Raw genomic sequence first — 16222 nt, forward strand, 5'->3', positions numbered from 1 at the left:
TGGAGGCCGGTTCTCTGGATACTTTCAAGAGAGAGCTAGATAGGGCTCTTAAAGATAGCGTTACGAGTCAGGGGATATGGGGAGAAGGCAGGATCGGAGTACTGATTGGGGATGATCAGCCATGATCTCATTAAATGGCGGTGCTGGCTCGAAGGGCCGAATGGTCTACTCCTGCACCTATTGTATATTGTCTATATGGTTGCGGATGAATGCAGCAAGATAATTTTGATGTTAACAACTCTTTGGTGGAGGTACGATAGGCCAATGGATCTCTTTCTGTAGTAGAGATTTATACGAGTCTGTTTTGCTATAGGTATACAACTACAGGATGTTGGATATGAAATAACGTAAAGCTCAATATTCTGAATGAGAATATTATATTGTATTGGTTGCAAGTTCAGCAATTCCTGAGGTGTGAAACCAAATGTAATCTCCCTGGGGTAACCAAATCAAGAACTAGGGGACATTGGTTTAAGGTGAGAGGGGAACCTGAGGGGCAACTATTTTACACAGAGGGTAGTGGGTATATGGAACAAGCTTCCAGAGGAAATAGCTGTTGCAGTTATTATAACATTTGGACAGGTACATGGATAGGAAAGATTATGAGCCAAATGTAGACAATGGAACTAGCATAGATGAGACATCTTCATCAGCATGGACGAGTTGGGCTGAAGGGTTTATAGACAATAGACAATAGGTGCAAGAGTAGGCCATTCGGTCCTTCGGGCCAGCACCGCCATTCAATGTGATCATGGCTGATTAACCCCAATCAGTACCCCGTTCCTGCCTTCTCCCCATATCCCCTGACTGACTCCGCTATCTTTAAGAGCCCTATCAAGCTCTCTCTTGAAAGTATCCAGAGGACCGGCCTCCACCTCCCTCTGAGGCAGAGAATTCCACAAACTCACAACTCTCTGTGTGAAAATGTGTTTCCTCATCTCCGTTCTAAATTACTTACCCCTTATTCTTAAACTGTGGCTCCCCCAGGAACATGTTTCTGTGCTGTACGAGACAAGACGTCACAATGGTCTTATGTTGAGTGACAATTTAGTCTGCCCATTTGGAAGACAAAATGATCTTGTTTTTTATCTCTAACCAGACAGACTATACGGTTTGCTCAGATAAATACTCACTACCTTGTAGAGATAGCAATAAATCTTTTCGCCCAATTTGGTAGCTGCACCCAGAACGGTTTCAATAATATCCTTCTCCCTGTAGACTGGGTTTTGTGTTTCAGATTTCCTGCAGTGATACACGGTGCTCAAATGCTTGGTGATATCTCTCTCACCCCGTCTGGCACAGCTCAGGTAGACTTCGCACACCATGCAGTAAAAGTTCTGCACACACTCCGGGACGGGTTGGATACACGGGTATTTGACAGCCCATTCATTCTTAAATTCATGGCAGGTCTTCTTGTTGCGCTGATGCCTCATCTTCCCTTAACTCCTCTGAGAGGAACGTGCTGCAGGAGGGGCAGAAGCCCAAGTCTCGGACATGTGGGATTCACACTCGCCTTGCACATCCAGGCTTTGCAAACTTTCAATTTTCAAACTTGTTGCGCTGGTTGAAATATTCAAGCAGAAAAATAAAATCTCATGGACAGATATCCCTCAGTAACACAGACATCACAATAACATGCTGTGACAGAGCAAGAGGACATCTTGCCAGATGACGATTACCTTTTTCATCAGCTTGACCCATTGACCTATTTCTCTCTTATTCAAGCATTATTCTGTTTTTTTCAACAGCACAACCTGGGCACCTTTGCCGTGTGTGCTGTGCACCACAGAATGCATACTGTCGGGTTGCATCACAACTTGGTTTGGGATCAGCTCTGCCCATGACCACTGAAAACCACAGAGAGTTGTAGATAGACAAAAGTGCTGGAGAAACTCAGCGGGTGCGGCAGCATCTATGGAGCGAAGGAAATAGGCAACGTTTCGGGCCGAAACCCTTCTTCAGACTGGTGTAGGATGGGGGGGGGGGGGGGGTGGGAAGAAGAAAGAAAGAGGAGGAGCCAGAGGGCTGAGGGAGAGCTGAGAAGGGAAGGAGACAATAAGGTCTACTGGAAATTGGAGAATTCAATGTTTATGCCGCTGGGGTATAAACTGCCCAAGCGGAATATGAGGTGCTGCTCCTCCAATTTCCGGTGGTGCAGATTTCTAGATGTAGCATGGACCTGACTCCCCCACCTCTGACTCCATCTACACCATGGCAGGTGTAGGGGTCAGTCTGAAGAAGTGTCAGTCTGAAGAAGGGTCTCGACCCAAAACGTCACTTATTCCTTCGCTCCATAGATGCTGCCTCACCCGCTGAGTTTCTCCAGCATTTTTGTCTCCCTTCGATTTTTCCAGCATCTGCAGTTCCTTCTTAAACACACCATCTACACCACGCTGCATGGGAAAAGCAGCCAACATAATCAAAGACTTGTCCCACCCCGGCCATTCCTTCTTCTTGCTCCCATCCGGCAGAAGGTACAGAAGGTTGAAAGTCCGCAGCACCGGACTCAAGAACAGCTTCTTCCCCTCTGTTATTAGGCATTTGAACAATCCTTCTATAAGCCAGGGTTCTGTCCGATTCACCTCTACCTCATTGTGGACATAGGACTCTGTCTATATTCTGCACTCTGTATCTTCCCCTTTGCTCTAGTTATTGCACTTGTGTTTGACGATTGTATTTCTGTATATTTTTTATCTGATCTGATTGGAAAATATGTAAAACAAAGCTTTTCACTGTACCTCGGTACACATGACAATAATAAACCGAAACCACTCTGTGTGTCCATCATTTGAGAATCAGCCATGACCTAATTTAGTTCACTTTGGAGATACAGCATGGAAACAGGCCCTTCGGCCGACCGAGTCCACGCTGGCCAGCGATCCCTGCACACTAACGCTATCCTACACACACTAGGGACAATTTTGCATTCATACCAAGCCAATTAGCCTACAACTCTGTAAGATTTTGGAGTGTGGGAGGAAACTGGAGATTCCGAAGAAAACCCACGCAAGTCACAGGGAGAACGGTCAAACTCAGTACAGACAGCACCCGTAGTCAGAATAGAACCCGGGTCTCTAGCAATGTAAGGCAGAAACTCTACCGCTGCACCACTGTGCCGGAAAATGGAATAGTGGAATAGATTGCAGGGTTTACTGCAACTCCTGGTTATTGAAAACAATTCCTTCTTATTATTTCTCAATGTGAGGGTCATCGTTCTTATGCTCCACAATAAAAGGCATCTACACTAGGGATGATTCCGTTTTATGAGGCAAGTAGATTTCAGTCATAGAGGGATACTGTAGGGGTTAATGCTGTAGTAGACATTTTATTTTAACTATAGGAGACATTTTAAAGCTGAATGTGCTATTCTACTAAAAACAGGCTTTGCAGATCGACCTTCACGGTACCAGAGAAACACAGATAAGAATTTGTCTTTCAGAGTTTATCAAAGAATAGACATTCCAATGTCCGGAGCTAACATCCTGTGATGCCTCCATATCACACAATGGTACCTTCTTGTCATAGCAGCTGTTCAACCTTGAACTTAATTTTAAAAAAAACCCATCATGTCTTTTTGCAGACTGGCGTTCTTTTATGTATGGAAAATTACTGAATGTGCTTTGAGCTGCTTTAAACTGTATAAATATTGCCTATACTTCTGTGTATTCCTTGAGAGGGCAGTAGCAGGTGTCTGAGTGTACCACGGTACTCTCAGGCCTCTGTACCTTCTCCCACCATGGTGTTTAAGTAAAAAGCTTTTAACTGAGACTCGTGGTCTTTGAATTATTTTACAGTTTAAGTTGAGGCGACTATCACTGCCTACTATTTTCTGTGTGCTTAAGCAAAGCAAGAATTTCATTGTCCTATACAGGGACACATGACAATAAACTCACTTGAACTTGAACTTGAAACAGGCCCTTAGGCCCAATTAGCCCACACCGGCCAACGTGTCCCAGCTACACTAGTCCCACCTGCCTGTGTTTGGTCCATATCCCTCCAAACCAGTCTTATCCATGGTACACAAAATTGCTGGGGAAACTCAGCGGGTGCAGCAGCATCTATGGAGCGAAGGAAATAGGCGACGTTTCGGGCCGAAACCCTTCTTCAGACTCCTTGTGAAACTGTCTCCGGAGAGAGGAGGAGAACTTCTTCAAAGTAGGCATACCTTGAGGAGATATCGCAGTGGAGTAGACAAAGTGTTCAAAAGGGAACTGCAGATGCTGGAATATCGAAGGTACACAAAATTGCTGGGGAAACTCAGCGGGTGCAGCAGCATCTATGGAGCGAAGGAAATAGGCGACGTTTCGGGCCGAAACCCTTCTTCAGACTTATCCATGTACCTGTCTATTTGCTTCTTAAACGTTGGGATAGTCCCTGCCTCAACTACCCCCTCCTCTGGCAGTTTGTTCCATATACCCACCATCCTTTGTGTGAAAAAGTTACCCCTCAGATTCCTATTACATTTTTTCCCCTTCATCTTAACCCTATGTCCACTAGTCCTCAATTCACCTACTCTGGGCAAGAGACTCTGCGCATCTACCCGATCTATTTCTCTCATGATTTTATACACCTCTATAAGATCACCTCTCATCCTCCTGCGCTCCAAGGAATAGAGTCCCAGCCGACTCAAGCTCTCCCTATAACTCAGACCCTCTGGTCCTGGCAACATCCTCGTAAATCTCTGCAACCCTTTCCTGCTTGACAACATCTTTCCGAAAACATGGTACCCAGAACTGAACACAGTACTCTAAATGCGGGCTCACCAATGCCTTATAGAAGTAATTTTCCTTTTCTTACCTGCCCTCTTCATTGCCTTCCTTCCTTAGGAGGTCATTCTGCAGTTGTACAGAGCCCTAGTGAGACCACACCTGGATTATTGTGTGCAGTTTTGGTCCCCTAATTTGAGGAAGGACATTCTTGCTATTGAGGGAGTGCAGCGTAGGTTCACAAGGTTAATTCCCGGGATGGCGGGACTGTCATATGCTGAGAGAATGGAGCAGCCGGGCTTGTACACTCTGGAGTTTAGAAGGATGAGAGGGCATCTCATTGAAATATATAAGATTGTTAAGGGCTTGGACACGCTAGTGGCAGGAAACATGTTCCCGATGTTGGGGGAGTCCAGAACCAGGGGCCACGGTTTAAGAATAAGGAGTAAGCCATTTAGAACGGAGACGAGGAAACACTTTTTCTCACAGAGAGTGGTGAGTCTGTGGAATTCTCTGCCTCAGAGGGCGGTGGAGGCCGGTTCTCTGGATGCTTTCAAGAGAGAGCTAGATAGGGCTCTTTAAAATAGCGAAGTCAGGGGATATGGGGAGAAGGCAGGAACAGGGTACTGATTGAGGATGATCAGCCATGATCACATTGAATGGCAGTGCTGGCTCGAAGGGCCGAATGGCCTACTCCTGCACCTATTGTCTATTGCGAGTCCCCGCGAGGCATTGGGCCACTTTTAATTTGTTTTGCTTGCCGGCCCTTCCATTGCCAGCACCAAAGGGAGCCCAGCACAAACTCCCCCATCTGAGGAGTTTGGAAGAAGAAAATCCCAGGCAGGATGTCAGTCAGGAGTCACAAGGAACTGTGGATGCTGGAAAACACAAATAAATAAAAAATGCTATATAAAGGAACTGCAGATGCTGGTGTAGACCAAAGATAGACACAAAATGCTGGATGTTTAAGGAAGAACTGCTGGAAAAATCAAAGGCAGATAAAAATGCTGGAGAAACTCAGCGGTGAGGCAGCATCTATGGAGCGAAGGAATAGGTGACGTTTCGGGTCGAAACCCTTCGGTCTACCACAAAATGCTGGAGTAGCTCAGACAGGTCAGTCTGAAGAAGGGTTTCGGCCCGAAACGTTGCCTATTTCCTTCGCTCCATAGATGCTGCTGCACCCGCTGAGTTTCTCCAGCATTTTTGTGTACCTTCGATTTTCCAGCATCTGCAGTTCCTTCTTAAACACAGGTCAGGCAGCATTTCTGGAGAAAATGGATAGGTGACGTTTCGGGTCGAGACCTTTCTTCAGATTGAAGAAATGCCCGCACCTTTCGGTACTTGTGGATGTGACAATGAACTTTGTACAGTGGCTATGCTGTATGTCAATATCACTTCATTCACCAGGCAGTACTAAGGAACATTGTAATGGGGACAGAAAAGTGCTTTGGAAATATAAATTGCTTATTCCCCTTGTTTTATAGCATGACTTTCAAGGGCCAGTATAGGCTTGATGATGGTGCCAGTGCTGCAACGGACTGCTTTCCAGTAAGAAAGATCTTCAAGAGAGGATACCAAAGTAAGTACCCATTTTATAACTTCTTTCCAGGGCCACTGTGACTGTTACTATGCCTGTTCTCCCTGCAGCCCCATTATACTCATGTTCCATTATACTCCTGCCCCCTCCATGCACATCAACCTCCAAATCAGAGTAACTTCCACCTGTAGCATCATGATTAGTTCATAAGTCTTCTTGCTTATCGCGTGCACAGCCTAAAGTTCTCGGTCAACTTGTTCTATTTGATCTAATTGTTTGTGCACGTCGGGTTGATTCCATTAGTCGAAACAGGGTGGACCACGTGAAGGTTGCAATCTCCATCCTCACTTCATGGGACGACAGATGGTGCAATGGGCTAAGTGTTCGGCTGGCAACCGGAAGGTAGCCGGTTCGAATCCCGCTTGGAGTGCATACTGTCGTTGTGTCCTTGGGCAAGACACTTCACCCACCTTTGCCTGTGTGTGAATGTGTGTGAGTGATTGGTGGTGGTCGGAGGGGCCGTAGGCGCAGAATGGCAGCCACGCTTCCGTCAGTCTGCCCCAGGGCAGCTGTGGCTACAGAAGTAGCTTACCACCACCGAGTGTGACTGAGGAGTGAATGAATAATGCGATGTAATATATAAATCCCATCCATTATTATTACTATTATAAGCAATTGGAGCAGAATCAGGCCATTTGGCCCATCAAGTCTACTCCGCCATTCAATCATGGCCGATCTAACTTTCCCTCTTCACCCCATTCTCCTGCCTTCTCCCCGTAACCCCTGACACCTGTACTAATCAAGAATCTACCTATCTCTGCCTTAAAAATATCCATTGACGGCCTCCACAGCCTCCTGTGGCAAAGAATTCCACAGGTTAATCTTGGGTGCACTGTTTCAACTCACCACACTTGGAAACAATGAAAGATTCCTAGAATCCTAAACTGTACACAGTCGCAGGAATCAGGAGTAAAACACTCCCTCGGATGCATGTATGTCCTTCCTTGGGTAAGGAGAACAAGAATGTACATAAATACTTCCCGAAGCCCTGATTCAATGGGAACAAGCCTGTCATAGTCGTATAGAGTTATAGTGTCATACAGCATGGAAATTGGCCCAACTTGCGCATGCTGACCAACATGTCGCAGCTACACTAATCCCACCTGCCTGCGTTTGGCCTATATCCTTCTAAAACCCGTCCTATGCATGTACCTGTATAACTTTCTTATACATGATAGTCCCTGCGTCAAATACCTCCTCTGGCAGCTCGTTCCTTAAGCCCCCCTCGCCTCTCTACTGGGTGTCACAAGGTAGACAAAAATGCTGGAGAAACTCAGCGGGTGAGGCAGCATCGATGGAGCGAAGGAATAGGTGTCATTTTGGGTTGAGACCCTTCTTCAGACTGATGTGGGGGTGGAAAGAAGAAAGGAAGAGGCGGCGACAGTGGGCTGTGGGAGAACTGGGAAGGGGAGGGGAAGGATGGAGAAAGCAAGGACTACCTGAAATTGGAGAAGTCAATGTTCATACCGCTGGGGTGTAAACTACCCAAGCGAAATATGAGGTGCTGCTCCTCCAATTTGCAGTGGGCCTCACTCTGGCCATGGAGGAGGCCCAGGGCAGAAAGGTCGGATATGGAATGGGAGGAGGAGTTGAAGTGCTGAGCCACCGGGTGATCAGGTTGGTTAATGCGAACTGTGCAGAGGTGTTGGGCGAAGCGATCGCCAAGCCTGCGCTTGGTCTCATCGGTGTTTGCTCTACATCGGTGAGACCAAGTGCAGGCTCGACCCGAAAGAGTTGCCCATTCCTTCTCTCCAGAGATGCTACCTCACCCGCTGAGTTTCTCCAGCATTTTTGTCTACCTTCGATTTTTCCAGCATCTGCAGTTCTTTCTTAAACATGGGTGTCTCCAGGGTGCTATTCCCTATATGGAGGACTCCTGTGCGTGACTTTGTTTAACGTGGGGAGACAGGTGCACAGACAGCCACCCCATGGTCCTTGACAAATCTGGGTCAGGATCCAGTGGCATGGAGTCCAAGGACCGGAGACCCTTTTCTGCTGCAGCCTTCATCCGCCTTCCCGGCCGTTGTGATGCTCCACTAAGGTCAGCCATCGTCCTCCGCCTGTTCCATCGTTGAGGTCTTGGTTGGATTGCTCTTTGTCAGGGACCTCCCCCTTGACCTTACCGCCATGGGTGGTCCTAGCAGGAGCATAGCTCCAGACGGCATCGCTCTCAGGATCTCAGGTCCACACAAGCTTCTCCACCACAGATAAGATGATAATCCACAGCTCGTTCCGTACACCCACAAACCTGTGTGTGGAAAAAGTGACCCTTTAGATTTCTATTAAATACACTGCAACCCACTTACAACAATGCAGTATTTGCCTGCTAAATTGGTTGCTCTTCCTGTATCTAAACTTGTCATTTATCTTGAAGGACACCCTAAGCCCTCTGAATGGCTCCTTATAAAACTATCTATATTCCCAAACTTAGATAACAATGAAGGCACATCATCTCCACACAGCAGAGTGTATTTATTCAGAGTAATTAAACTCAGTACCAAAACAAACCCAAATTGAGTCTCTACCAAAGTAAAGATGCGTTCTCACCTACTATGCTCCCATCACTCGCAACTGTACAGCCAAGTTCTCCTCTCAAGTAAACACGATGGGCTGAAAGCCTAATTCTACCCCTATAACTTGTGAACTTGTGAAATTTAGCTCTAACTCCATCTAGAGTGTGCAGAAGACACCACTGTGATGGGCCGGCTCACGAACAGTGACGGAGATAGAGAACTTACTGACATGATATCAGGACAATAACGTCTCCCTCAATGTCAGCAAGACAATAGACAATAGACAATAGGTGCAGGAGTTGGCTATTTGGCCCTTCGAGCCAGCAACGCCATTCAATGTGATCATGGCTGATCAACTCCAATCAGTACCCCGTTCCTGCCCTCCTCATATCCCCTGACTATCTAAGAAGTAGAAAGTACTGCTATCTTTAAGAGCCCTATCTAGCTTGCTCTTGATAGCATCCAGAGAACCTGCCTCCACCGCCCTCTGAGGCATAGAATTCCATAGACTCACCACTCTATGTGAGAAAAAGTGTTTCCACGTCTCCGTTCTAAATGCTTACTCATTCTTAAACTGTGGCCCCTGGTTCTGGACTCCCCCAACATCGGGAACATGTTTCCTGCCTCTAGCGTGTCCAAGCCCTTAACAATCTTATATGTTTCAATGAGATACCCTCTCATCCTTCTAAACTCCAGAGTGTACAAGCCCAGCCGCTCCATTCTCTCAGCATATGACAGTCCCGCCGAAGACGAAGGAGCTAGTTGATAGACAACTCACTGGGACCGGCAGCATCTCTGGAGAGAAGGAAGGGGTGACCTTTCAGGTTCGAGACCCTTCTTCAGACTAAGAGTCAGGAGGGAGGGATACGTAGAGATATGGAAGGGTGAGGTGTGAAAACAAGAGATCAAAGGGAAGGAACATCAAGGAAAATGTAGCTAGTTATTGACTTCAGGAAGCGTGGGAGTACAAGCCCCAATCAGTATCAATGTGCGAATTCTGAAGCTAGAGGAAGGAATGTAGGGCAGGGGGAAGGGAGAATTAGGTGCGAGTCCAGCTGAGAATTCTGGAGAATTCAGTGTTCATGCAGTTAGGTGGTAAGCTCACAACCCAATGGTACAAACAGTGAATTCTCATTTTAAGTAACAACCCCACCGCTCCCCACCCCACCCCACCCCACCCTACCGCTCCCCACCCCACCCCACTGCTACCCACCCCACCGCTCCCCACCCCACTGCTACCCACCCCACCGCTCCCCACCCCACCCCACCCCACCCTACCGCTCCCCACCCCACCCCACTGCTCCCCACCCCACCCCACCCCACTGCTCCCCACCCCACCACTCCACTACCACCCACCCCACCGCACTGCTCAACAACCCCATCCCACCCCACCCCACCTGCAGTTTCTTGTCTCTCTATTTTGTTTGCGTGTGCTTTGTCAACAGGTGCTGGACACTGGGTGGAGGCTCAGACAATTCCCAAACAGAAGGATTTCCAGGCTGTCCTCGGCCCAAAGCTGCCGACCCAGAGGACGCTTGCTGCCCCAAGCCCAACAGTCAAACCTCCAAATACACAGCGTACCAAACCTAGCAAGGAGAAAGTACTGGACGGAAATTACTTGGTAAGTATATATGTAATGCAAAGTCAAATATAATATCCTCAAGTCTATATACTGTATATATATATATATTATTGTCTATTTATTTGTCATAGATAGATAGATAGATAGATAGATAGATAGATAGATAGATGGCTAGATGGAGATAGATAGATGGATGGATGGATGGATGGATGGATGGATGGATGGATGGATGGACGGACGGACGGACGGACGGACGGACGGACGGACGGACGGACGGACGGATGGCAGTCACGTGCCATGAGTAATTACTCAGGGTAGGCAAATCATGTGGCTTTTAAAAAATCTTAAACCGCGCATGCGCAGATTGTTCTCCTCGTCCAAAGTTGTCACTCGACTTTTATAAAGTTTTCAAAAGCCATGTCTCTTAATAAAGTACCGTATTTCCCGGCAATGAAGATGCACCCCCATTTTGAGTTGCTAAATTTTGAAAGAAGGCTGGCGGGACAGAATTTCGCACGCTCAAAACAATAAAAAATAAAAATAAAGAAAGTAACAATTCAATTTGCCCAAGGCTTCCAAATCTCCTCCATTCTGAATTACTGAATGGCTGGGGGGTGGAGGGTGACGGCAGGTGTAGAGATGGTGGGAAAAACAGGAGCACATCGGGACAGGTTGAATCAGTTGTGATCTTATTGAATGACAATACTAGTTCAAGGGACCAATTGGGGTGAGAGTTCCTTTCACAGTGTGTGCGTGGGGAGTGTGGCCAGGGGTAAAGTTGCGGGGGAGGGCAGGAGCGTTGAGAAGGAGGGGGTCGGGGATCATGCCAGTAACCCACTCACTCACCGCTGCCGCGGCGCTCCGGGTGCAGAGCCACCGCATTGTAGTAGGGGGGGGAAATAGCACGGGTCGCTGCGAGCGGCTGCCGGGACCTCAGTGCCTTTTGTTGGCCCGCTCACTTCTGGCAGTGCTCTCCGTCTGAACAGCGAGGGGACCAGCTCAAGAGCAAAGATCATAGAGCGGAGCTGGTCAGCGGGCGATGGATAACAGGACAGCGGGCAGTGGAGCTTACTCCTGTGTCAGCGCGAACAAGGGACCAATTGAGGTTACTCGCACTGACACGTGGAGTAAGCTCCACCGCCCGTGGTCCTGTTATCCATCGCCCGCTGACCCGCTCTTGAGCTGGTTGCTGGCACAATCCACGACCCCCTCCTTCTCAACGCTCCTGCCCTCCCACAACTTTACCCCTGGCCAGACTCACCACACGCTGTGAAAGGAACTCTTCCCCCCTCCCCCAGCGGAGCTGTCCTTTCACAGCCGCTTCCCATCAGCTGCTAGCAATGAGGGATAGACTTGGCTATCCCTCCGTGTAGCAACATCGTTCTTGATGTTGCTGTACCGAGGGATAGCCAAGTCTATCTTTCTTGTCTAACAACCTAACCTTCGGCCTCCAAGATGCAGGTACATTTTCGTGCCTTATTTTTGGGTAAAAGAATAGCGTCTTCATTGCCGGGAAATACGGAATTGAAAAACATATAGCTCAAAGAAATCTACTTACCTTATTATTTGTACACGAACTCCATTCTTCTCTCTTTGTTTCTTAAGCTACTCTTAAGATAATGCCAATCCATGCTTGAAAAACCCGCCAAGAAACTTGCGCTGCGCATGCGCAGTACGCAGTACGCAGTCCACGCTGCAAAGACAGAATTTCAGCTGCCTTCAGCTCCCCTTGTCATTGAAGGCTTGAAATAGCGTCGACTGCATGTCAGCTGCACAGACATTCACGTGTTACATATACTACGCATTAAAGGCACGGAGAATTATGCCTGCCTAAGAGATCGATCTTTTAGATAGGCATAATTCTCCCGTGCCTTTACCATTTATATTTAATAATTATCATTTTATAATTTTAGTCAGGGTATGCAGTGCGTAATAATGGATGGGATTTATATAGCGCCTTTCTAATACTCAAGGCGCTTTACATCGCATTATTCATTCACTCCTCAGTCACACTCGGTGGTGGTAAGCTACTTCTGTAGCCACAGCTGCCCTGGGGCAGACTGACGGAAGCGTGGCTGCCATTCTGCGCCTACGGCCCCTCCGACCACCACCAATCACTCACACACATTCACACACATTCACACACAGGCAAAGGTGGGTGAAGTGTCTTGCCCAAGGACACAACGACAGTATGCACTCCAAGCGGGATTCGAACCGGCCACCTTCCGGTCGCCAGCCGAACACTTAGCCCATTGTGCCATCTGTCGTACCCTGGCGGCACGTGCCTGATTGATAGATAGATCGATAGATGTATAGATGGATGGATAGATGGATGGATAGATGAATAGATAGAGAGATGGATGGATGGATGGATGGATGTATGGATGGATGGATGGATGGATGGATGGATGGATGTATGGATGGATGGATGGATGGATGGATGGATGGAAAGAAAATACTGGAGTAACTAAGCGGGACAGACAGCATCTCTGGAGTGAAGGAATGAGTGACATTTCGGCTCAAGACCTTTTTCAGAAGACCCGAAACTAGAGATATAGATGGTACTTAGGACACATGAATGGAAGATTGTGGAGCCGGAGAGCAGGATAAATCACAGATGGGGAGCAGCAAGAAAGAGTGTTGCAGAACTCTCGTCAGAGGGAGGAGGAGAACTTCTTCAAAGTAGGCAGGCCTTGAGGAGATTTCGCAGTGGAGCAGCCAAAATATGTAGGGAGATATCATGTTCTTCACAGATGCCGCCTGACCCGCTGAGTTACTCCAGCACTGTGTGAAACGTCACCTATCCATGTTCTCCACAGATGCTGCCTGACCCGCTGAGTTACTCCAGCACTCTGTGAAACGTCACCTATCCATGTTCTCCACAGATGCTGCCTGACCCGCTGAGTTACTCCAGCACTCAAATTGAATTTTCCTTCCTCAGAGGCGGTCTAATTTGCGGTTGTACACTGTCGGAGGAGGGAGTGTAGTCTCTGCCAACCTCTCTGTTGTTCTTCACAGATGAGCCGCCACTGTGTGGATGATCATTCGGACCTCTGCGTTGTGAATATCAACGACCAGGGCCTCAATGCCGTACGTATCACAACGTCACAGCAATGTGCTTGTATTTTGAAGCTGGAATTATAGAATAATACAGCATAAATGAAGGCCGTTTAATCCGCTGTACCTTTAGTTTAGTTAGAGATACAATGCGGGAACAGGTCCTCCGTCCCACCCTGTCCGCACTAACCAGTAATCCCCGCTCACACTAGGAACAATTTATAATGATACTAAGCCAATTAACCTACAAACCTGCATGTTCACAAGTTATAGGCGGAGAATAGGCCATTCTGCCCATCGAGTCTACTCCGCCATTCAATTGTGGCTCCTAATCCCATTTTCTGCTTCCTGCCTCCTAATCCCATTTTCCTGCCTTCTCCCCATAACCCTTGACTCCACCCGAAACGTTGCCCATTCCTTCTCACCAGAGATGCTGCCTCACCCGCTGAGTTACTCCAGAATGGTCAGGCAGCATCTGCAGTTCTTTCTTACACACCCTTGACACTCGTTCTAATCAAGGATTTGTCTACATCTGCCTTCAAAATACCCACTGACTTGGCCTCCACAGCCCTCTGTGGCAATGAGTTCCACAGATTAACTACCCTCTGACTAAAGAAGTTCCGCTTCACCTCCTTTCTAAAAGAGCGTCCTTTAATTCTGAGGCTATGCCCTATGGTCCTAGACTCTCTGGAAACATCCTCTCCACATCCTTCCATTATTCTGCAAGTTTCAATGAGCCCCACAAACCCCTTACCCTAAACTCCAGTGAGTAGAGGCCCAGTGCTGTGAAGCGCTCGTCATATACTAACCCACTCATTCCTGGAATCACATCTTTGCTATCGTGCTATCGTTAGACCCAGTGCTTATTTTGTGACAGTACGGTGTTCCTCGCGTCTTTACAAGGTTTAAAAACTAGATTTTCAAGTATTTAGAATTTTTAATGTTGCAAAAAGATTAGTAAAGCTTAAAAAGCAAAATTTATCATTTAAATTAAGCTTTCAGGGCCCTTAAACAGCTTAAGCAGTTGTCGGACAGCGAACCATTGTAGACACCAACAGCAAGGAACATCAGCACCTTTAAAAAAATTACCTCGACAAAAAAACCTCTACAAAAAATTTACCTCTCCAATTAATCACTTTTTTCCCCCATATCTTCTATACATAACTGAAACTCTGATCTTGTTATCTTCCGGTTTGGCGGTCTTTATATTTGCGCAAAAACGGTACGCGATAGCGCTACAATTTTTCACCAGCTTACTCACCATTCGCCTGTGCTGCGATTTCACCAAGTTTCGTTCCGATCGGTGGAAGCTGGTAAGAGTTTAAAAATCTTAAAAACCGCACGTGCGCAGATTGATTGCCTCTCCTGCCGTTCAGCGCCGTGTGGATTGGTCCCTTCTACTAATAATAATAATAATAAATTTTATTTTCGGGCGCCTTTCAAAATCTCAAGGACACCTTACAGAAATTAACAGAAGAGAAAAAACATATAGTCGGAGTAAAATAAATAATAAGGACATCACCAGTACACAAATTAAAGACAGAAATTGCTCCAAAGACAAAAAATCAAAAAACACAATGTGAAAGAGAGAGCAGCGGCAGCTAAAGCGTGCCAGCGTCCACTCTCCCTTCCGACAGCCATCTTGGACACAGACTAACATAGTAACTTACACACAGAAAAAAATCATCCCCCCACAATGGTTACCACTGTGGGGGAAGGCACAATGTCCAGTCCCCATCCCCAGTTCACCCAAAGTCAGGCCTATTGAGGCCACCGCTATTGCCTCTACGGAGGCCCGATGTTCTGGCCGGGTGGTGTTGCCCCGGCGTCGGGAGAGTCCTCTCAGCGGCTGGGCCACCTGGAACGACCGCTTCCTAGCTGGGGACTGCGGCTTCCGAAGCCGACAAGGCCGCGCCGGTTTGGAGCTCCCAGGCTCCCGATGTTAAAGTCGGCGCCGCCCGCTCCGCAGACCCGCAGCCCGGAGGTGTTGATCTCGGCGGTCACAGCTCACCGGGGCTCCAGCGCGTCGATCCAGTGTGGTGACCCAGGCAAGGCATCGCCCGCTCTGCTCCGCGATAGCGCTCCAGCGCTGTGCCGCCACCGAAGCCGAGGTGCTGGGCGGTCCCTGCCAGGAAACGGCGCTCCACGCCCGCTGGTAGGCCACGAGGACGGGTCGACGGGGCAGCCCGGAGAAAAAGCTGCCTCACCGACCAGGTAGGGACCTAGAAATAGTTACCCCCTTCCCCCCACATTAAAAAGTCAATTTCTCCAACGGACGAAGCACAGGACTTACTAAAAACTACAAAAAAAAGTGAATTAAACGGACGGCTGCTGGTTAGCAGCCGTGCCCCAAGATGGCTCCTCCTCCTACTGTCACTCCGCGGGGCGGTCCGCCTCTTCCTGAGCCATCGCGTCTTTACTGCATCTGCGGGAGGCTCTGGATGGCCAGCGGAGGTCTCCAACCAGACACAATTTTTGGAGGGAGGGACTGGAAACGGCCCAACCTAGCCCGACGCGGAGTCAGAGATGTCGCCAAACAGAAAGCGGAGATTCTGATCCCAGCGGAGGAGTGCGACCAGCGCACGCTGTGAGTTCCCATCGCATCACCAACCCCTTGCCCTGGTCCCCCTCGCTGGCTCCTGTCCCCCTCCCCGTGATACTGCACTCTCCCCCATGGCTCTTCCCCCGTCTTTTCTCCGAGCTCCCTCCCCCTTGCCCCAACACCCCGCCCACACACCACTCCCCCCCCGCCCACACACCGTTTCCC

The 16222-nt window shown here is 48.2% G+C and overlaps 1 protein-coding gene across 1 annotated transcript in view; it reads left to right on the forward strand.

Annotated features, from left to right (window-relative positions):
- xrra1 (X-ray radiation resistance associated 1) overlaps positions 1-16222 on the forward strand; it is a 37573-nt gene that overhangs the window by 10011 nt on the left and 11340 nt on the right. Inside the window, exons 2-4 of the mRNA XM_033023399.1 lie at positions 6191-6285; positions 10262-10437; positions 13417-13488. Coding sequence (XP_032879290.1) covers positions 6192-6285; positions 10262-10437; positions 13417-13488 — 342 coding nt within the window. The 5' untranslated portion in view covers position 6191. The remainder of the gene's footprint in view (positions 1-6190; positions 6286-10261; positions 10438-13416; positions 13489-16222) is intronic.

The sequence above is a fragment of the Amblyraja radiata genome, chromosome 6, assembly GCF_010909765.2.
Source record: "Amblyraja radiata isolate CabotCenter1 chromosome 6, sAmbRad1.1.pri, whole genome shotgun sequence".
NCBI classification, from domain to species: Eukaryota; Metazoa; Chordata; class Chondrichthyes; order Rajiformes; family Rajidae; genus Amblyraja; species Amblyraja radiata.